This window comes from Ursus arctos, unplaced genomic scaffold, assembly GCF_023065955.2.
Source record: "Ursus arctos isolate Adak ecotype North America unplaced genomic scaffold, UrsArc2.0 scaffold_3, whole genome shotgun sequence".
Classification (NCBI taxonomy): domain Eukaryota; kingdom Metazoa; phylum Chordata; class Mammalia; order Carnivora; family Ursidae; genus Ursus; species Ursus arctos.
Genome location: NW_026622985.1, coordinates 87,000,412 through 87,022,895, shown reverse-complemented (window position 1 = coordinate 87,022,895; position 22,484 = coordinate 87,000,412). Strand labels below are relative to the sequence as shown.

The 22,484-nt window shown below is 46.3% G+C and overlaps 1 protein-coding gene across 3 annotated transcripts in view; it reads left to right on the top strand.

The window, feature by feature from the left end:
- CREB3L2 (cAMP responsive element binding protein 3 like 2) overlaps positions 1-18,670 on the top strand; it is a 107,810-nt gene extending 89,140 nt beyond the window's left edge. For 2 of the 3 annotated variants that reach the window (XM_026511638.4, XM_044388603.3), the window contains exons 9-12: positions 9,348-9,447; positions 9,735-9,861; positions 11,226-11,442; positions 13,098-18,670. In XM_026511638.4, coding sequence (XP_026367423.1) covers positions 9,348-9,447; positions 9,735-9,861; positions 11,226-11,442; positions 13,098-13,173 — 520 coding nt within the window. In that variant the 3' untranslated portion in view covers positions 13,174-18,670. Of the gene's footprint in view, positions 1-9,347; positions 9,448-9,734; positions 9,862-11,225; positions 11,924-13,097 lie in introns of those variants that run through there. The other variant, XM_057304333.1, reaches the window with a different exon arrangement.
- Positions 18,671-22,484: the final 3,814 nt, after the last annotated feature.

Genomic DNA, 22,484 nt, shown 5'->3' with positions numbered 1-22,484 from the left:
AGACAGCCCCTCTTTTGTGGTGGTAATGGCTGGCAGTTGACTAATCTGTCCTCTTCCCATCGATAAGCTTAGCAGGGGACTCCTGGGCTCATAATTTCTAAGTAATTTTTAGTGCGTTTTAGCTGGAGAGGTCAAGAAATGAAAGCAGTGTTTTGCTCTTGTTGAGACAGGGAGGGTGGGTCTGTATTCCCGCCCGCGTCTTCCCCTCTTCGAGGGCCTCGCCTTGCTCAGAGGACACAGTACCAACCACAGTGACTATAGTGTAACCTTGGCAATCTCCCACCCTACACCTGTCATGTGGAGTTGGTGGTTTGGGCATGTGGCAAGGGAGACTTTTGGTCCCTTTGCTCACATAACACTGCATCAGTGACGTGGTGTTTGAACTAAGTACAGGGCTGGGCCTAATGAACACACACCTGTGTTTGTGTTCCTGGCCATGCTTCTTGGATTATTGTCCTTTGGAGGTGGCTGGACAGACAGAGAACTGCTGTACATGAACAGGATCCTGCGTCACTCGAGTGGGGTGGGAGACCTTGGGCGCCATTATGTCATATGACATGACATGGTGGGAAAAGGGAGTGGATATTTCCTTGTTGACCAAATTAAAGGAAGACTATTTTTACATTTTACCACTTCTGTGTTACACCCCACAAAGGACTTTTCCATCTCTCTAGATGAAAATGAGCGTTCCGATTCTGAGTCAATCCTGAATCTTTTGGTTTACACTGGACTTAGCAGCAGCCACCTAGCATAGCGGATTGTTGGTTTCTAGTTAAAGACCCCATTTTTTGAGCTCAGAAAGCTGGAAGAGGATGAGGATGGAAGAGCAAATGAAGAAATGCTCTTAACACTTCTGCAGCCTTACCCGGGAGCCTCTCGGAGCAGAGCCAAGCAGTGTGAAAGCACCTTCACACTCGCTCTGCTAAGGTGATCCACTAATTGCGTGCCATCAGGAAATGTGTGAGATGAGAGAGAGACAGTTTCCCAGGGGGCCTGTCTTCCTGCGCTCAATCAGGAAATACATTTTCACTTACACAGTCTGGGTGAGGCCCGTGTGTGTGTGTGTGTGTTGCTACTGGACGATCATGGCTCTCCCATGCTCCTCACTCACTTCTGTGAGCTACAGGCTCTCTGGACAGCCCTACCCTTGTCCCATTCCAGAGAAATCCTGCGCAGGTGACACACACCGCTCAGCCCAGCAGTTTTAGGTGTTGGTGGTTCAGTTGGCTCCTCTCCTTTCGGATTTTGCTCTGTTGCCCCTGTAGGGCTGTGAGCCACAGGTCCTCTCCTCCCACCCTGATGTGTGGAGCCATTTGTGGAAACTTAGACTTGAATTGCATGTTAGCAGAGACCATCTAATTTGACTTTGACTCACTTCATTTTATAGAAGGGGAAACTGCGGCTCAGTGAGGTTCAGGTCATCCAAACATCTAGAGGTAGTATGGGGACTAGACCTCAGCCACTTAAGGTTTAAATTACTCCATACCTTGATTTTTCTTCTGCTGTGCCCCTTTCTCTTTCAAGGACCACTGCCTTTCTCCAGCACAGGGCTAACTTAAACCTGAATAGGAAGGCCTTGCTTTGGACCTGTGTTTTCGAGGACCCTGCTCTGGCTCACCTCTAGCCACACGTCTCTCCATGGGAAGAGTAGTCGGCAGGCCCAAGGCCATGTTTGCATGCGCAGCTCTCACTCTACCCCTTCAGACCCCACCCTGGTACCTGGGATTCTGGAATTCCCTGCCCCAAGGGCCTTGGCCCATCTCCAGGGCCTGTGTGGATCTCCACCCCAAGTCTCTTCTTCGAAGGGTAGACCAAGCCATGAGGGGGCCACCCCCTAAGCTGATGGGTGTGTTGGGAGTTTGAACCTTGGCTGCTGTGTGCCTGAAATCCTGCATGGGGTATCAGGTCCTATCAGCTGTAATCCTAACTCCACTTGTCTTGTTCTTGGAATCTCACACAGTTCCTGGTACAGGTCTTTCCAGCGAAGTGCACTGGGCTTTCACTGTGTTCCACCTCTCATTTGTTTACTTGGCCTCTAAGGCTGTGCCCATTTGCACCACACACTATTATCCTCTTCCCCGGGTTCCCCTGTTCTCTGTAGATTGACTGTCACTCCCGATCCCACCCGCTGCTGTACACGGAAAGACCACTGGAGTACTGGTGAATGATGCAGCCTTCCCCTCTGCAGACCTTGATCTTGCTTTAATTCATTTTCATTTCTCTGTTATCCATAACTTCCGGCTGTGTGAAGAGTAAAAGCTTTCTTTTCAGGTGAAAATATTTCAAACTCAGTGGATCTTTGGGCACCAGACAGAGTTCCCCAGAGAGACTGGAAAGGCATTTCAGTATAATTCTGTGGTTAAGTCAGCCGTTCCATAGCCCCAGAAAATGTTCTAGAGCTCTTTTGTTCCTCGTCCTGGGGAAGTAGGTAATAGAATATTTCAGAAGTATCCTCTGGTCCCTGCAAAACAAACCCTTTGTGATATAGCAAGTACCCAGAAAGAGGAAGGAGAAAATGCATCCTTGGTTTTTTTGTTTTTTTGTTTTTTTTTTTTCCCCATTTAGGCCAAAGCCCATGAACAGCCCTCAAAGCTGAAGTAAAAGATCATGAATAAATATTATTCAAAGACTAGGGTTTTAGTGCCCTGTGATTGCCCTTTATTTGCATATGTCACACTTCAGTATTTATCTTTATTTATTTATTTATTTATTTAAAGATTTTATTTATTTATTCGACAGAAATAGAGACAGCCAGCGAGAGAGGGAACACAAGCAGGGGGAGTGGGAGAGGAAGGAGCAGGCTCACAGTGGAGGAGCCTGATGTGGGGCTCGATCCCATAACGCCGGGATCACGCCCTGGGCCGAAGGCAGACGCTTAACCGCTGTGCCACCCAGGCGCCCCTACACTTCAGTATTTAAAAGTCGTGGAGATGGTTCATGAGTCTCCTTTCATCTTGTTATGCAGTGTCTGGAACTTTGGATTGTGTTGCACTCAATCGCAGCACCTCCCCACCTCCACCCCGGGACTTCGAGGTAGATGGTTTAGCTCTTGGACACCCTCCTCCTAACCCTCAGAAATTTAGAGACAATAATTCTAGAAGACCAGTGTGGGCATGGGGTGGACAGGGGGATTCAGGTGGGATTTTTTCCTTCAGAGGAACACGGATGCTTGGCTCTTCCATCATGAAGCCACCTGATATCCACCCATATATAATTACTGTGCATGTGCACGCTAGCTAAGTGGCACTTAGACTTTTCGATTGTGATCATTTTGCATTTTATGTAGTGACCGAGACATCCCATGGGAATGTATACACCACATGCATAACCAGTATGAGGGCTTCACAACCGAATGCTTATTTACTATGGTGATATCCTCTGCTACCGTGTGTTCTCGTTGATTGTTTCATTAAAAAATTCACCACTGACAACCCAAGTGTTTTCACAACCCACTAATGGTTCATGATTGGGAATTTGGAAAATACTACTCTGAGAGTTCTGTAAGGAGGTGAAAAAAGTTCCTGCATCTCTGTAGGAGGCTGACTTACCCAGAGAGTGCTTTATATGCACACACACACACACACACACACACACACACACACACACACACAGCGTAGCCCAGCTAGTCCCATTTCTCAGTAAGGTGTGTTCTAAGATTTGATGAAAAGTACATCTATTGAGAGGTCCTAGTTTGAAGCTTCTGGCACAGCAAAAATTGGGAACCCCCAGTTTATTCTTTCTCCTGGGTTCTGGTTTGTCACTCCAGTGGGAAATTAGGTGCCTGAATGTTTTAAGGATAACATGCAATAACTATGTGACCATTTCCTCTCTCTTGCCCTCTCTGTCTCTCTTAAATAAAGGAAACAGTAGAATACAAAATTAAATGAAAGACAAAACCACGAGGCTGTTGATGTATTTCCCAGTTGTTAGAAGAGTATGTCTCGCCCTCCTGGCTACTTTTGAATGTTTTGTCCAATTTCCCTTGATCCGCCTCCCGAGATACAGGGTGATGCTTTATTTTGGGCAAGGCTGGCAGCTGCCTTTAACTGCTCTTTTGCAAGGAACTGTATGAGGAGAGCCACTCAGTTTATTTTTACATCTCACCACAGGACAAAATCCACATTTTCAATCAAGAGTTGGATACTCCAATTGAACAAGTTGTGAAAAATCTCTTGGCCCAGATAAATGTTTGCTAGGAGTACTCCTTTCTCTAAATTGAGACCTTGCTCCCGGAAGCCCAAGACTTCATTAAGCCATAATTAGCCATGGTCACTGATGATTTAAAATACAGTAATAAAGGAAAAGTTTATCCTGGGCTTTGACTGCACTGTTGGGTCTGTCCTGTGGTTGGCTTTTTATAGCTTTAGTTTTAAAATAATTCTTCCATTTCATCGGATGGCTGCCTTTCCTTCAGCCAGCCCTTCGTGCAATCAGGGTAACAGCTGTCATCCACGCTCCCAGTGCTGTGGGCTGTGGCTTCTGTCCCAGGGGCATCAGGGAGAATCCCACATCATTTCAGACCAATGTTTCAGTTAGGAGGCCCCAAGCTTCCTTGGAAAGGGCTGGCTTCATCTGTCATCAGTGGAAAGGGACAGCAAGCGCTCTTGCAAGGTGTCTTTGCTTCCAGAAAGCCAGGGTACTCCAGGAGGGAGGATTCTCTCATTCTTTTGTTAGCTGATGAGGTTAAAGGAATTCACTCTGATTAGCCACCTAAACTCAGGACCGAGATAACTTGATTAAAGGTATGCAGCAGTGGTACGCAGATCTAAACTCAGCCAATCCCTGGTTCCAGTGCAGATGCACCAATCCTAAAGCCATACCGTCTGCTCTTCCAGTGTCCCACAGAGGGACAGGTCTTGTAGTTTCCATTTCCCTAAACAAAGCCCAGGTTTGACTTCCAGACACCTGATGCAGGGCAAGCAACACCCTTGATTCTTTTACCTCTCACTTGACATTTTATCTTTGGTACAGCCCGAGATGTGCCGGGAGATGTTTGTGTGCCCTTACTGTTTGTATTTGCATCATTGCCATGGAAACTTTGCTAGTATGTCTCTCATTGCCATTGGACTGATTTTTACTGTGGTTCTGCCATCTGTGGCTTGGCCCCTGTTGATAGTAACCTTTTCTTTTCTTTTTTTTTTTTCTCTTTTAGAGAGAGAGCTCGAGAGTGAGTGTCGGGGGGGAGGGGCAGAAGAAGAGAATCTTAAGCAGGTTCCATGCCTAGCATGGAGCCCAATGTGGGGCTCGATCTCATGACCCTGAGATCGTGACCCGAGCTGAAATCAAGAAACAGACTCTTAACTGACTGAGCCACCCAGGCGCCGCCATAATAACCTTGTCTTATCTAATGGTGGACATATCTCTTCATCACGCTCTTGTTGATAAGATGTTAATGTCACTGGGTTTAAGAAAAATCTACCTAACTAGGAGTTATTTTGGTTATTGATTTTATTAGGTTATTAACAAGGGTACCATGTTGTGGTGTGTTGGAAAGTCCATGAACTACAGAATCAGGTTTTCGTTTACATATGAGGTCTTCAATGTATGAGTTACATGTCTTTGAGATAGTTCTTTGGTATCTAGGTGTATGGAGTTCCTAGAACTCAGTCAGTGGGTGCTCCGTCACTGTTGATTTCCTTTCCTTATGACAAAAATGAGTGTTTCTGTTGTATGAATGAATATATATGAATTTCTCAGACTTGATTGGATCCTAGAAATCTGTTGAGATTTGGGGATGGATGAGCTCAATCACTTTCCTTGGGTGAAATCACCTGGCATTGCTGACTGATGGGCTTCAGAGTGTCATCATTTCCACCATCAGCTCAGTTCACCTTCACTGATCCAAGGAGGAGAAGCAGCCGCAAATGGCACATCAATCACTGTTGCTTTCAACCAACATTTCAAGTTAAAAAATATCTATTTTAAAACTACATGTTTTCTCATCTCAAAGAGTGGGATTATGAAGTGTAAGAAATCAGGGACCATGAAACAACTATTTTCATTTGCAGTAGATTCAGAATATAATTATCTTGAGTTCGGAGAAGATGTGCTGCTGAATGCCAAGTAAACTGCTATACAATTGGGAAACATCAAGCCTTCCCTGCTCACCCAGCCAGGTTAGATGGCCCGTTTTCCAAACTTGTAGCACTTTGCCTCTGTAGTCAGGGGTCCCAACCTGAGGCTAAGACATCCTACCACTGGTGTTGAGGCGTGTCTGGTCTGTGAGAGGTCTGCGTTCAGGGGCCACAATGGACCCTCCCGGGGGACTCTTCAGCCTAGGGAAGGGGAACCAGGCCTAGTGATCTCAACCAGAAATTTGAAGGGAGGAGTGATTTCAAGTAATTTGTGGATTTGGTTTTCTTGGTGTTCCACACTCTAAAGATGGGACAAGGAGCAGGGAACAGGCAGGAAGGAAGTGTGGGATGGTCATGGGTGAATAAGGTTGGTTGGTAAAATAGGGAATTGGTTTCACTTTAAAAGCACCTTAGGACTTTGGAGCAAAAGGAAATGGCTTGGGTAACATCTGGAAAGCCTCACAGCACAGCTGAATTTGGACACCTCAGGCTGCTGGCGTGCCCCTTGGGAGTTGAGGTGCCCCCCACCCCCACCCCCACCCCCTGTCAAAGGGGCAGCCATTGCTTCAAGATGTGGTTCCTCGGCAGCAAGCAAGGAAACTGGGAGGCCCCTTTCCATAGTCTAGCAGGCAATGGAAACATTAGTCAGTACCACAGAAGGAGGCCAGAATATGAGAGAAAAGGGACTGTGCCCTATGGTCAAATACAGGTCTTATCTATGGGCTCACTTGAATCTGCTCTAGGAATCCCAAAATATAGCAGAGAGAACCCAGTGAAGGCTTTGGGGCCAGCACCACAGATGGTGGTCAATAAAATGTAAGCTACTGCCAGCCACATCTTAGCGCTTCGAGAATGAACGCTCACCCAGGAAGTGGGTGTGCGTTAGGTCACTTAGTGCCTGGTTTTGGAAAGGCAGCTAGGCTAGCGGCTAAGAATGGAGTGCTCTTCAGAAGTGCCGGGAGAAGAGGAAAGACCCGATGAGGAAAAAACTTGCTGCATTATATGACCATTTAGTTGCAAGCTTTTTTCCCCCCTCTTTTTTCTCAGCTTTTTTCAATTGACAAAATGGTTAGATATGTAAAGTATACATGATGATTTGATACACACATACATTGTGAAAGGATTCCTCACGTCGAATTAATTAATGCATCTACCACCTTACATGTTCACCTTTTTTTTTTTGTTTTTCATTTTCCAGTGAGTGCATTTTAGTTCAACTCTCTTTGCAAATTTCAATCATCCAACACAGGGTGACAGAGTAGAGTTATTCTGTTGTAAGTTAGATCCTCAGACCTTATTCATCTCATGGCTGAAATTTGGTATCCTTTTACCAGCCTCTCTCTATTTCTCCCAACCCCCAGACCTTGGCAACTACTTTTCTACACTATTTCTGAGTTCAACTTAAAAAAAAAAATTTTTTTTTAAAGATTCCATATATAAGTGGTACCATAGGGTGTTTTTCTGTCTCTATTTGGCTTATTTCACGTAGTGTAATGCCCTCCAGGTTCATCATCCATATTGTCACAAATGACAGGCTCTCCGTAAGAGGAATTTAGAATAGTCATACTATCAGTATTTCTCAGCCTTGAGTAACATACAGAACACTTTTTAAAGAACATGTTGCCTGAATATACAGAAACCGGGTCCAAATGACTGTGATTATACTTCTAGATGACAATGAACAAAAAAATGTACAAGGTACTAAAAAGACCTCCATATTAATAGAATTTAAGTTAATGATATCGATTAATGGGATGAATGATATTGTTTTACTTAAATTCACCAGGACCACACAGGGTGGTGGTGGTGGTGGTGGTGGTGGTGGTGGTGGTGGTGGTGGTGTTTGGGGTTTTTTTTAGTTCAGAAGGCCTACATGTTGTGGGCTGCCCCAATTCTGTCCCGACTCTTAGCCAGCTAGCTGCCGATAGCGATATCACCCTATGGCCAATGTGTCCCTGCTCGGCTTAAACCCGGGGAGAACTCGTGTCGTTGGCGCTTGTCAGGGTGGAAGTTGCAAACTCTGGAAGCGAGTCTTCTAGTACTTGAAAGCTCTTCAGGAGGTAGATTGTGTCTAGAGGCAGGTTCTCTGGGAGAGCCCAGAATTCTGCAAATGAGTGATTTGCTGATGTTTCCCAATGAGCTTGTCTGGCTCTCTGATGTGACATTAGAGCATGAATTTTTTTGAAAATTTCTAAGACTCAAGAAAACGCATCTGCTTATAAAATCATTCCGCTTCACCCTGTGCCTTGGGCTTGGGGAAAGGGCTAAGGCAAGGAGGAGCTTCAGCTCTAGGCTGCTCGCACAGAATCATCCCAGACGCTCTGACTCAGGAGGCTGTGTTGTAAGATCCTTTTCTGAGGCTTGCAGTGTTCAGAATTTGCAAAGAATGTCACCATCTGCTCTTTCTGTGACCTGATGTCACATAAATCAGAATATAGGATTCTTATCCCAAACCCTTCCCTTTGAAGGGTATGCACAGTTGTCCAATTTTAGGGAGAGAGCAACTCTTTTTTGCTCCTGCTCCCTGTCTCTTCCTGGAGAAAGATCAGAGTCTGTATGGGAGAGGATGGTTTCCGAGATCCCTGGCTCTGAGCATGCGTCCAATTGAGCAGACGTCTTTGCTCAGTCGTATTTTGGCTTCATTTCTGACTGTAGAGATGCCATGAGCCTGCAAGGACCATGTGTGAGGTGCTCCTGGCTGTTTGCCTCCCTGCCATTCCTGTTTTTCCTCTCTTTCTCCTCAAGTTTGCCATCTGAGTGACTGTGGTTCACGGATACTGCCGCCATTTCCAATGACAGCCACCACCTCTGGCCACTCCTTCAGTTCTCTGCTTTTCTCCTTTCTTACGTCTTCTTCAGCATTTCCCTTCTTGTAGGTAAATGAATTCTCCTTGTCTCCTTGTACCACCATCACCTACCCATCAAAATGTTCTTTTCATTTTTTTGTTTTGTCTCAGTGGCTGACAGACAAGTCCCAGCATGTCAGGGATAATTTGAGGCATTCACCTCTTAGAACAGCACAAGAATGGGATAGGCTGCTAAAGTGGGGGCTCATTCCAAACTCTGGGAAGCTCTGTGACACTGGTGTTCGAAGGCACTGGTGTCCATATCTGGTGTCCATACCTCCCTGCAAACGAGACTTTCCCTTGGCACCGTGTTCAAATGCAGACACAAAGCTACACAGTTTCCCTGGGGCATGGGAGCAGAGGTCACCTGAAAGCACTCTCTTCTGACTCAGACTCCCTTCATGGCTTTGATTTGCTGTGTTTGCAGAACTCTCCTGCAGCAACTGCAGAAGCTTCAGACTTTGGTGATGGGCAAGGTTTCGCGCACCTGCAAGTTGGCGGGCACGCAGACTGGCACGTGCCTCATGGTGAGTTTCCCAAAGGGACAGCCGCGCAAGTGCCCTGCGCACCCCCCCACCCCCGGAGTCTCTAGTCTCTCCCCAACTTGCCACGTCCAGGTGGGGTCGGAGGAGCCGTGCGGCTTGCTCTGAGGCAATTTCTTTGTTCTGATGTTAACAGGGGGTGACCTGTTGGCGCTCTCAGGGCTGACAAAGGGGAGTCTGTGTCCCTGGACTTCCCGGGTGTTGCAGGGCTAGAGGTTTGCTCTGTGGATCATAGAATTGACAGCTCCCTGTGTTCTCTCCTCCCCCTGCAGGTAGTTGTGCTATGCTTTGCTGTTGCATTTGGCAGCTTCTTTCAGGGCTACGGGCCCTATCCTTCTGCCACCAAGATGGCTCTGCCCAGCCAGCATTCTGTGCAGGAGCCATATACAGCCTCTGTCGGTAAGTCGGCGCTCAGCAACTTGTAAAGCATCCTGTCATTTCTCCGGAGCTTTCTGAAAGCTCAACTTTCTGAAGGAAGTCTTGTGAGAAAGTCTTACCTTTAAAAAGTGGTAAAAGTGTAGCATCTCTATTGAAGGGAGAGAAGAGGGACCACAAGAGGGTCCCTTCTTGTGCCCTAACCCCCCAGGGCTGAGGCACCACTGGGAATTCTCTAGAGCTTGGCAGAGTACAATTTGCAAACTCTGGCTCTAGACTATGTTCCCTGGCAAATTCTGAGGTCTCCTTTTTGAGCTCAGATAGGGGGGAGGGATGTGGTTTGGGGCGGGGGAGTAGGTGGAGGGGGACATTAAGCTTTCCATGACGTTTTAAAGGAATTCCTGTGTTTCTCCTTCCGTGGAATTGTATGTTGCCATAGTAAGAATTCATGAAATGAGTCAGTCTGTCTTACAAAGCATTATGGCCAAGATTTAGAGAATTTAGAGACTCAGGTATTAGAGAAGAAGTGTGTGATAACCTCACCTAGATCCATGATCCCTTTTAAGTATGTAGGAAATAATGAAGTGGCCTGTGGGGATCATAATATATATGCAGATACAAATACATTAATAAGGACAAGCTTGGAATTGAGGGTACCGGATTTGGGGTAAGCACAGTTTTGCAGTTCTGAAAGGTCTCTGGTCTTCACCAGGTGGTTGTATGTCTGCCAGGTTTATGACAGAAATGCTAGCATTTCAACCACACAATTTCAGTGATCTCTTGGGAAATTCTTTTTTTTTCCCCTAAGGGAACGTATCTGTAAATTTAAATGAAAGCCAATGAGAGCAGAGTTTCTATGTTGTAGAAAATTGTGACAGAGCCATCTAGCTCTGCAATATCCTATAAAACAAAGAAACTGTCTCTGTCATTTGATTTATGGCTTTGGCTTTGTGGCTTCTCTCTGGTTTCTAAGTGAAAATGCAGTTTTCTGCCCTTGTACCTTCTCTCCATGCAAGACCAACCCATTGGAAATATTTCTTATTTTAGCTGGTCTGGACATCTCCAAGTATTTGACTCCCATTCTTCATGAATTGTTTCCCCCAGATGGTTATGGGTGGGCAAGGAGGGGAGTTTTATTTTCAAAGCAATGGGGGTGGCAGTTTGCTTCATGTTTATTTGCTTTTCTATTGTTCTTCCTGCACTGTATAATTGGTATAATTTTTCAATGCACAAAACTCTGAAACCCTGAAGCCTTTATGGAAAGCCAACTCCAGCTGGCACCCTCAGTTCTGGGCAAAAGAGCCCACAAATTGTCATGTGCTCCCGGCCTGGGCGTTGGGTGAGGGGTTGGTCTTTCACTAACACCTGTTACTTTGCTGTGTCCTCAGTGAGATCCAGGAATCTGCTGATCTACGAGGAGCATTCTCCCCCGGAGGAGCCATCCAGCCCAGCCTCGGCCGGGGAGCTTGGGCACTGGGACAGAGGGGCCTCTCTGCTCAGAGCGTCAGGGTTGGAGACCAGGCCTGATGTGGATCTTCCCCATTTCATTCTCTCAAATGAGACCAGCCTGGAGAAATCAGTGCTGTTGGAGCTACAGCAGCATTTGTGAGTCAAGGACACACAGATGCAACTCCCCTAATACAGTGAGGATGGGTTGTGAGTCAGCAACCAGGACTGTGGGGTGTAGACTTTCCCAGAGGCCCAGTCCAGCCCCTGGGCTCTTGCAGGACCTATTTCTGGGACCTGGGACTCTGGAGAGTCTCTACTTGCCAACAGCTGCCCTTAGCAGAGATGGGGGGTGGCGGGGGGGAAGACCTAGGATGAGTTGCCCCCATGTCTGCTTTGTCACTGGAGAGGTGGCCGTGGTAGCTCCAAGAAGTGGGCAAAGGGCTTGACTCCCTCCTTCCTCCCCTCAAAGCCTCATGAGTAAACATACAGCCCGGCCTTAGCAGTGTGCTTGCCTTGCAGATGCAGCCGTAGGACACCTTCCCTACCTTCCTTCCAACTAGAAATACCTATATGTTGTACTATATGTTCATATAGAGTTTTATGATTTATATATAAATAAATGCATTAATTATAATTATATATTTACATTGAGGGACATCATTTGAGAGGCGCTGTGCATAGACCTGATTCCATATTGAAAATAACACTGGGCTCCAATTCTCCGTGCATTGTTTCTTTTAGATCTTTAGGGGGGAGAGTCTTTTGGGAAACATAAAGGCTTATAGGTTGGCCGGATATTGTTATTGTGCTGGGGGGGGTTCCTGAAAATGCCAAACAGCACAGGAAGGAGGGCCTGCGTGCACACTCCTGGTTATGCATAGCGTGTTTGGTGATCTAGCTGAACTCACCCCTGTGCTTCCCAGAAATGATGCTATTCCAATGCAAGTGCTCCCACTTGAAGATTCTCCTTCAAATTCTGCACCTTTTTTCTCCCAAAGCTGTGGCAAAGGTTCATAATTACATGTATTTCGATATGTTTACACGATACATGCATATTTAACGTTTACTAGCAACTACTCCCTTAAGTACTATGCAAATGTTGTATATAAATCCTTTTAAATACTTGAAGAGGCTAGGCATTATTATTTGCATTATAGAGAAATTTGTAGAGGCGCCACTGGGAGCTATGGAAGACTCCACTGCTTGATTACGTGGCTCATGCCGCAAGTTCTCTCCCTTCTTGGCTCAACTATTCAGGGCCCCATTGAAATTCTCACTTGTTCTGGGACATCTCCTTGACACCAAAGCCCTCAGCCCTCCTCTGAGTGCCTAGAGACTTTCTAGGCTGTTATATAATTTAATAACGTGTTTATTTTCTGTTATATATTTAGTGTTATTTCAACTTAGCCTTTTTAAAAAAATTTATCTGAATGATTAGTATTCTAGACCAGGGACCAGACTTTATCCTTTTATTCTCTTCTTTCCAGAGTCTAGTGTAGGGCTAAGCATCCTCCATAGATACATTCACTTAAAGCAGTTTATGACAAATCAGCATCAAACCACCATGCTTACCCTCTGGGTTGGGATGTCTCCTCTTGGGTGAGCATAAAGGTAGGAATATGAATGAGCCAGTGGGCTGGTCGCTGGAGACTTTGGGAACAGAGGGTTGCTAGTAGGTGGGCAAAGAATGAGAACCCACTTGGGCCCTCCCACAAAATTGCAGTTGTGGAATGATTACATCATACTCCCAAGCGTGAGAATCGTACTTGTCGGTTGGTGGCTAAGACTCTTTCCTTTTGGTATCTTTCCAGGGTCAACACCAAACTGGAGGGGAACGAGACACTAAAAGTTGTAGAACTCGACAGAAGAGTGAACGCCACTTTCTAAAGAGGCTGTCTCCACCTCTCTCTCTCTCTTCACTCTGCTTTCCCGTCCCCAAACCACCTTGGTCATAAGCTTTTCCTTTTTGCCTTTGATCTGGACGAAGACAAGGGCGCACGGTCGTGGCTTTGGATGGGAGGACAGCCTGGGATTTCCACCTGCGGTGAGAGAGCACCTTCCCCTCCATCCCATGCCCCCCTGAAGAAGGGAGCCCAGCATGCCTCCCTCCCTCCTGTTTACTGCCATAGGAAATTATTTTAGGGTCGGGGCTGGGACAAGCAGGCTCATTTCTGCCAATAGTGCCAAAAAGTTACTGCCTGATTTTCATTGTGGGGTGTGACCACCTCTTTGAAGAAGAGATGACTCTTGTTCATGTGAGATCCCAGACGCTAACCACAAAAATACCAGGATGCCTGTTGGGATGTGGCAAAGCACTGACCGACGTCCTGCCTTCCTCAGCCTCTGTCTCCGGTGTGTCTGCCCCCGACAGCCCCGGAGGTGCCAGTGCCCTCAGTGAGCACCCTGCCACTCTGCCCCGTCAGAGCCCCCTCGTCAGAGCCCTCGCAGAATTGTCCTCCCCGCACTGGAGCGAGGGCTCCCCCTCCCCATTCTCAGGCCGCAAGTGCAATGCCTGAAAGAATCAGGCTTTTCTACTCCAGGCGAACCTGCCCCATCTTGTTGCTTATAGGGCATCCCCACAACCTGTGTCCCCATATGCCCATAGGTCTGCCTCCCCGGCTTCTCCTCCCCATTTGTAAATAGTATTTATTAGCTCGCTGAGGCTTCCCCACTAGCAACCACACTGAAAAGATCCGACGCCTCCCTCCAAACTGGCCTTTAGAGCTAGGAGGGCACCCTTAGCTCTGGGATCCCCAGTCCTCCAGATGGTGTTTTGTTTTGTTTTTCCATTTTCTTCCTCTTCCTCCTGCTCCTTCTTCAACTGGAGGTCTATAATTATAATTGGGAAATCCCCTTAAGCTTGTGTCCTCCTACAGAATGAAGTCAGAGGGAAGGATGGAGCAATGCCTTCATCGGGTCTGTCGCTCTATGGTCCAAGGCTTTTTCTGTCCTGTTTTCTATCCCCGTAAGAGAAGGGAATCCTTGTCCCCGACAACAGGCGTGTCGGACAACCTTGCTGGCTTGCCTCTCCACACCTGCTCCTGGCCCCCTCCTCCCAACCCCCCACACTTCTGCTTTACTCTCCTCTTCTGCCTCAACACAGGGGGTGGGCCTGAGGCCTGGGGTTGGAGTAGGTGACATTTGTGTATCCACAGTCTTACCTTTTATAGTCAGGTTTGGCTACTTTGCAGCTTACCCAAAGAGATAGAACCTAACCCCCTGACCTACTTTTTTTTGGTTTGTTTAATGATTAAAAGTAACTTTTGTAGTTCAAAAAATTCTTTCTTCTTTCATACAAATAAGAAATGGAAATTGCCTTTTTATTGTATAATGTAGAAAATTCCCTTTAAGTGTTTTCCCTAGCTTGTGAAAGATTTTGTGTAAGAAATTCGCTTACATTTTGTATTTTATTTTTAGTAGTAGCTAAAGGACCTTGAGCTTTAACTCCTCTCTCTCTCTCTTTTTGGTCTACACTGTCATTGAAACCTGCACTTACAAGGGATTAAGCTCATACCTAGGCCTTCCACTCCATATGAGATGCAGGATTTGGTGTCATTAGCATTTTTCCATCATACCTCGTAAGCAGATCCCTGCTTTGTTGGCCTAGGTACATCTGGGGCTCCCGGAGAGTGATTCCTTTTTCTCTGTGTCTCTCTGCTGTGGTGGAGAGAGTTCCAGACCAGGAGATGCCAAGTGTGTCTTCTTGGCCATGTGTAAAGCTGGATCGGGGCTGCTGTCTGCAGTCTCAGGGCCCCTTACATTGGCCAGGGAGGGCAGAGGCCGTGTGAGCTGTGCGGAAAGAGGGCTTACTAACGTGCCCCCTCCCCCTGCGTCTCCTCTCCATTCCCTCCTTCTCTTCTGCTCTAGATCTTCCTGGGCCTGGCTGGTGTCATGTAGCCATGGGCTGCCGTTGACCCATCCTTCTCTTTAAAATGCTGTGTAATTACCAGGCACAGGCACCCGTGGGGGCCTAAGAAGGTAAAAAAAATGAACTCTAGTGGTATTTGGTCAATGAGAAAGGAAAGGTTTTATATTGAAGGGCAGAAGTGTGAGCATAGGTCAGCCTACCCACCTGCTGTAGTGGAACCAGGTCAGGTTTTGAAGGCTCCTGGATTAGCCAGGGTGGGAAACCTGCTCTTCTGAAGGGGGCGGTAGAAGGGGGAAGGCCAGCAAACGTCCAGTGCCTGCCCTTAGTACCTTGAGGATTTTATTTTCTCTCCTACCTACCTTTGCCTGTCATCTCCCTCTCCATACCTCCAGACAGCAGGCTGTTTCCTCTGGGAAGCTATTCTTCCAGAACTCAAACTGTATCTGGAAACATGAGACATCAGCCTGGGAGCTCAAGTGGTCACAATAAGGGGGTTCCAAGAACCAGCCTTGTTGCCGGTTTGAGAGAAACCTCTGCCCTCCACTCCCTGCTTGGACAGATCAAGGGAACTAAATATTTAACCCTTTAGGAGGATGCCGTGGGGCCAAGAGGACACAGAGGAGTCGGATAATGCGAAATAATTAAGGGATGTGTGCTCGTTTGCTGTTCTGGGGGTAAGGCCAGGAATCAGTGGGTTTGCTTCCCTCCCATAGAGCAGTCCCATAGACCAGTCAGCGATGCGCGGTTAACCCTGAAGATTGCAAGTAGAGGCAGACGTTGGCTTCCCAACTTCAGTTTTGAAAACTATGAGACTGTCCGCATCCCCATAACCCATAAATAATAAATAGGCTCCTCATAAATACATTAATTCTATTTTTCATCAGGTGAACAGTGTTTCCTCTTCCCTCTCTTTGATTACCCTGGTGAAGGAGATGTCTTTGCACACATTCCGAGAACAAGCACTTTTTCACTGGGTGAGCCCCCGAGTAACCCAGACCCCCCTGGCGTGGCCCTTGCCACAGCTCTTAACTCCGTGCTTAGAAATGGATGCGGGAGATGAAAGGCCTCGGTGCCAGTTTCAGGAAGAATTTCTGTGAAGTGTTAGGACTCTGGAGCCCCGGTCACATAAAGAGAGTGTTATGTAAAAATCTGACAGCTGAACTAGGTTGCTCCTTTTGTGTGTGGGGGGGTTTGACACCAGCGTAGGCAAAATTAGATAACCTTTTGCTAATAGAAATGATTTTCATTCGGAGAGCTAATTTGTAGGTTGTGAGAGCAGCTTTTAGCTCAACTTATTTACAAACCAACTCTAATTCCCATGTTTTTTTCTTCCTAAATCTCTCAGTCGAGCCTGAATGCCAAAAGAGGGCGGTGAATCTCACGTGCCCTTAGAGCGGGAGTGTTGAAGTGATTCATCTTTATTCTAGCAGCGAGGCGGTGTCCAGAATTTTGGTCACATGTGTTTCATTAAAATTTTTCAACACTTCATGGCTCATGTCTCCCATGGCCTCAGACCAAGCAAAACCACGAAGAGAGAATCAGAGGCGCCTTGGGGCCAGCCCTTGAACACACACGGCCTATGGGGCGTGTCCTTGAGCATGACGCACAAATGGAGACATCCCGCTCTTTGCGGAGGCAATGGCCCATGCGTGCTGGTCTTGCTAACGAGGGGGGGGGGCTGGAGATGGAGGAGAAGGCTTTTGGCCTCCCCCTTGTCTGCATGAGTCACTGCGTTGGTTCTGTCGAATCCTGCCTTTGCAAAACCTTTATTAAAGACACCGGCTCTCCTGCTTGCGGTGCTGACGGGACCTGTGAAACCATTAGCAGGTAGTGCTCTAGTGAGAGCCTTTTCATTTGAGTGCTTTTCAGCCGAGACACTTAGGAGACATGTGATAGCGGAGCCCCTCTGGGGGGCAATTAGAGGAGCGAGTGGGAGGCTGTGAAGGAGCCAGAGACAGATTTCAGGTTTCCCATGCAGCCAGTCCGTCTGTCCGTCTGTCAGTCCTAGGAGTTTTCAGTTTTACTGAGGCAGATTTCTGTGTGGAGCCCTAGGAATTGTTGGTGAGTGGGGGGGCTGGAGAGATTTCGTCAATCAATACCTATTCAAAAGACAAAAGAGCTAGGTCTCTCTCTCTCTCTCTCTCTCTCTCTCTCTCACACACACACACACACACACACACATTTCCCCCTGCCTCAAACACTCATCTGCTTTAAATGTGCCTTAGAGATTTCCTCCAGGATGACGGAAGACTCCCCTGTCCCTGGGAGACATTACGGATAGCTGTGACGTATTAGACTGAAGCGAGCGTGGGGAAAGAACTTTTTCCAGAGGCCCCAAAATGGGTTCCTAAAAGTGAGCCACGATCAGATTTGCACATCAGGAGAAAAGAAATAGGGTTTTGTCCATTAGGAAAATCCCATGTTGTAGAACTGCAATCACATCAAAAAATGGCCAGCCTGGATTGAAGTTATGATCAATCCTCACAGCAGAGCATTTTCTCAGGGCCGAGGAACGTGGCCCATTCGAGGATTAATGCTGCATCTCTCTGTGGCCAAAGAGCCTGCACTCAGCCCAGGAAGAATCTAGGCGGTGTTTCATTCTGTCATTTTGGGCATCATGATTCAGGAACGCTTTATTTTTGTCTTGGTTTTGAGAAAGAAGAGAAATAGTATTTCTTGAGCACTTATTAAGTGCTGGGTACTGTGCTTACTAAATTTTGGCTTTTCATTTTATAGAGAAAACAGGGCAACAAGTTACTGGGAGACAGATAAACCACTAAGTGATATGGGAAGTATCCACTTTGTGGATTTGGTCAGGCAGATTGCTTTCTGGGAACTTGTAAGGTTGTCCGGGTAGGAAACACAGTGTCTGCTCCCTGTGCTGGCCCTGCCGTGCGACGTTCAGTTCTTTGCTTCCTGCTGGAGGTATTCACCCGATGCTCATGTCCTACCTTGTTCATCTAGTCTTCTGTGAATTCCATCTAGCAGGCTTTGCATCCTGGAAAAGAAAAAACCAGGGGATTTAGCTCCATTCCTCTGCTTCTGTCCATTGCTCACCAGCTAAGTGAGAACATGAACTTTTTGTACCACGGACCCATGGCCTACACTGCTTAGAGCCTCTCCCTTGCAGATAAAATGCTTTAAGAGTCTATGGAAAACACCAGCACACCTTGTTGAATCGTGAGGGACCCTATTTAAACAACGCTGAGCAGACCCCAGACTGTACTCAACCGTGAGCTTTAATGTCTATGCTGACAGGCTGGACTTCTCTCTTTTGTAATAGTTCTATAGACCAGCAGTGTTGAAGTCTACATGGATTGTGAGTCTATTATCTTTCATATTGTGCTGTTTTTTTTTAAATGGCTTTTTATTCTTTATCATAGCTAAGTAAATACCAAAAATTTTAAAAAAAGCTTTGTAGGGTACTTGTACTTAGTTTGGAAAAAAAAATGAAATTGTTATGCTTTTGTATTTCCATTTCTTGCGAATAAAAATATTTTTTCTTAATTAGTAAAATGTTGTCCAGTCTTTAACATCCTGGTAATCTGGTTTTAAAAGCATTTTGCTTTTCTGATGAGCATGGCTTTTGTATATGTGTACCTAACCGTTCTTTTCTGATTATCTAGTTGAACTGACAGAAGAGCCTCCAACCGGCAATTTGTCTGATATCTAGGACTGAAATCCAACCCTCCGTTGGAGGAATATTGAGAAATGTAATTGTTTTCTCAGTCACGGGAAGAAAAACAGCGCTGTGAAGAGATTTTTGCCGTCTGACTGCTATGTTCATTGTCTCCTGCAACTATGCGCTAACTAGATTACGGAATTCTTCCGATTTGATCCTGCTTTCCCCATCTCAGGATGCTGGGGAATGATGGTCTGGGCTGGAGCCAGGAGGGAAGGCTTTTTCTTCAGATGGGCAGCTGCAGGGAACGCCTAGCCCAGTGTCGTGCTCCAGAAATTCTAATGAAATGGTTGATAAAGGTCAACGCACTCAAGCAGAATCCTCATCATTCCATTGCAATTTCAGCCTTCAAATTTAATTTTCTCCACTCAGAAGAGAGAGTGGGGCTTCATTTAGCCTCAAAAAGAGTACGCAGGATGTTAAGAGATGAAGGCCACGGACTGAGCTTACCTGCAAAAAAAACTACTTTTTTTTTTTTTTTAAGTAGCATGCCTATCCTGCTTTAGGCTCAAGGGTGCATTAGTCTCCTGCTGCCTTTCCCCTCTGAGCACCTGGACCTTCTCTTCTATTCAAACACAAGGGGCCTCTCCCTGTAAAAGCTTTTAGTAAAACATTCTCCCTCTTTTTTTCTTACATTGGGAGCCGATTATGGAAGCCTCCTTCTCGACATGCTGGTATCTGTCCAGTGATGAGTGGAGGGGGCAAATACTCACTGATTTGAGAACATGCTGTGTTAATCATGCCTTTATATTTTCCGTATTCCTAATGCTTTGGCATCCGAGGCCTTGCTGACCCAGGAGGGACTGCCCCTCCCAGGGCTAGCCAGTTCCTAGAGACAGTAAAGGACTTGCCTGCAAGCCCAACTTTCACATGCACACCAACCAGTCCAGAGCCCATACCCCAACCACCCTGAGGGTCCACTTGCCCCCTGATTCAGTCCCCCCCAGGGCCCCGTACCAGACAACTAGAGACAGTCCCTATGCCCAGAGAGCCCACTGAGATTATTCAAACTAGCTGATCCTAAGCCTGCTTACCTTGTCTTGCTTGTTCCTTCTTGTAGAAACTTCAACAAAGGTTCTTACTGACTTTTCCTCACTCCCTCTGCCTCCCGACCGACCATGGGGCCTCTAGGGCATGGTGTCCTCTCTCCTCTTGGGACCTCTGAGTAACAAACTATCTTTTCATCAGCAAACCTCTCTTCATTTGGCAGCCTCACCATATCTGAATAAGAATTACCTACTTCTTTTTTTAAAAAAAAAAAAGATTTTATTTATTTATTTGAAAGAGAGAGAGACAGCGAGAGAGGGAACACAAGCAGGGGGAGTGGGAGAGGAAGAAGCAGTCTCCTAGCGGAGGAGCCTGATGTGGGGCTCGATCCCAGGACTCTGGGATCACCCCCTGAGCCGAAGGCAGATGCTTAACGACTGCGCCACCCAGGTGCCCCAAGAATTACCTACTTCTAAGAACACATTCCTTAGGCATTGGAATGTCAAGTTAGAGCCTGATCCCAGACTCGTGGGCATTCTGGGTTTCACAGATGGGCCTACTATGATTTAGGGCAAAGTAACACAGATTTCTTGTCTTATTTTACACTGGTCATCACTTGTGTTCCAGAGAAGAAACATGAGACCAGCAGAGGGTGGTGGTTCTTGTTCCCAGGAAAAGAGGTGAATCAGAGAGCAAGTGTCGAAAGTCCTAGTCCTGTGCTCAGGTTCCTGGGTGAATCATACGCCAGTATGGAGAACAGTGGGGAATATGGTGGGGGAAAGAACCCTTCTGGATTCAGGAGATAAACGTTTATGGATTCTTGAATAGTTTTATCAACTTGCTAGCTGTGAGGGAAAAGGAGGCACTTACCAAACACCTATTATGCACCAGGTGATTTTTATGTATTACCTATGATCTCATTTATTTCCTCTAAAAACTTTATGAAGGATATATGATTTCCCCCTTTCATAGTTGAAGATGCTGGGATGTAAAAAGGGTAAGAAACTTGCTCCAAGTCATACAGTAAACTTGCTGCAGATGAGAGATGTGAGCCTTGGTCTTCTCTGACTCGGAGTACAGAGTCTTCGAACTACACTGTGCTGTTTTTAGGGCTTGGGGATTTTTACTTGACAAAATACAGGAGTTAGCCTGTTATCAGAGATTGCAGACCTTCAGCTTGTACATAAATATTCCTGGTTTGGTCTCATGATGTTTCCAATATTTTAAAAATTGTCAGTTAACCTTTCAACATTCAAAGATTTCTTGTAACACCAGATTTCCCTTTTCTTTTTAAAGAGTGGAGGACCTGCTAACTTTAGATGCTGAGTAATGTGAGTGTTCAGTAGCATGGGTCGTCTGTGGGTGGCCACATGTTTCTATGCCTGGGCTGGTTCACTAATTTATGTCGCTTCCCTGGTCCTTCTGTCATCTGAATTGACAGGAAAGGGAATCAAGGATAAGACACTGTATTGATGACAGGACTAGGAGGTGGGAGGGCGGTCAGGTTCACCCCAGGGGACAGGAACTGAGAGGCCTGAGTAGGGAAGCAACCAGGCTACATCCTATCTGGGCGGGTGACACGCTAGCTGTCTAAGTCATCTATGACCCCTCCAATGGGATTGTTTTCAAGATGCCACTGCCATATTCTTTTTCCTAGAATTCTCAGGATTGAGTTTTAACTCGGATATACATATCTCCCTCGAAAGGCCCCTGTCTCTACAGAGAGGGGAAAAAGGGAAGATGGCTCATGTCAGTCATTTCCTAAAAAATAATCCAAGTCACCGTTTGAGAGGCTGGTTACACTTGACCCCTCGTTATTTGGTGAGCCCGGGCAGGTGGCATGAGTTGATGTTGTCTTCCAATGGGCACAGCTGTTGCTAGATCTTTTGGCAACTTAAAAGAAGCATTCTGGCCCCATGAGGAGCCCATGTGTTCTCCTCCTCCCTCTGTGCTGTTGTTTTTAGAGGGAAGAACAAAAATAACCATTGAGGAATACCATGAAAGCTGCCAGAGAGGCTGTTGTGCTCTTCTCCAAGAGTCTGTTTCAAAATGTTTAATGTTTCTTAAGTGAAAAGTATTTGGGAATTGGGGCTGCCAGGGTGTTCAGTGATGTCCTCCCCAGCATTACTGCAAAACAGATGGTAAGTTGAGTTTCCTGATGGGTGCATGAGACGGTCCAGGTGCTTGGGCTGGTTCAGAGAAAAACCCTCCCCCAGAGACAAAAATGTAAATATACAACCACCTACGTATTTAGAGACCACCAGGACAAAAAAGGTGTCCTCAAGCCCCAAAATGTTTCCTTTCTCGAGACTTGGTTATCATTGAAACGCTATCAATGGTTGATACAGCTTTTTATCCTGGGTTGAGATGGTGTAAATCGTAAGTAAATGCAGAAAAGAAAATATAGTTAACATAGTACGTGCAATTTTGCACACATAACTCCATGCAATCCCACCCCAAGGGGCAGAACTTGACGGGGGGTATAAGTTGAACTAGGAGGAGTGCTATAGGAAACGTCAGAGTTAGGGACGACACGTACGGCATAATGGGTAAGAAAGGTAGAGAGAATGCTATTGGAGCCAGTGGCAAAATTTTCCTACAATGCAATTGAATTTAAAAATATTGCAGTTATATTGTACATAGCTAAAAAATTAGGATCCT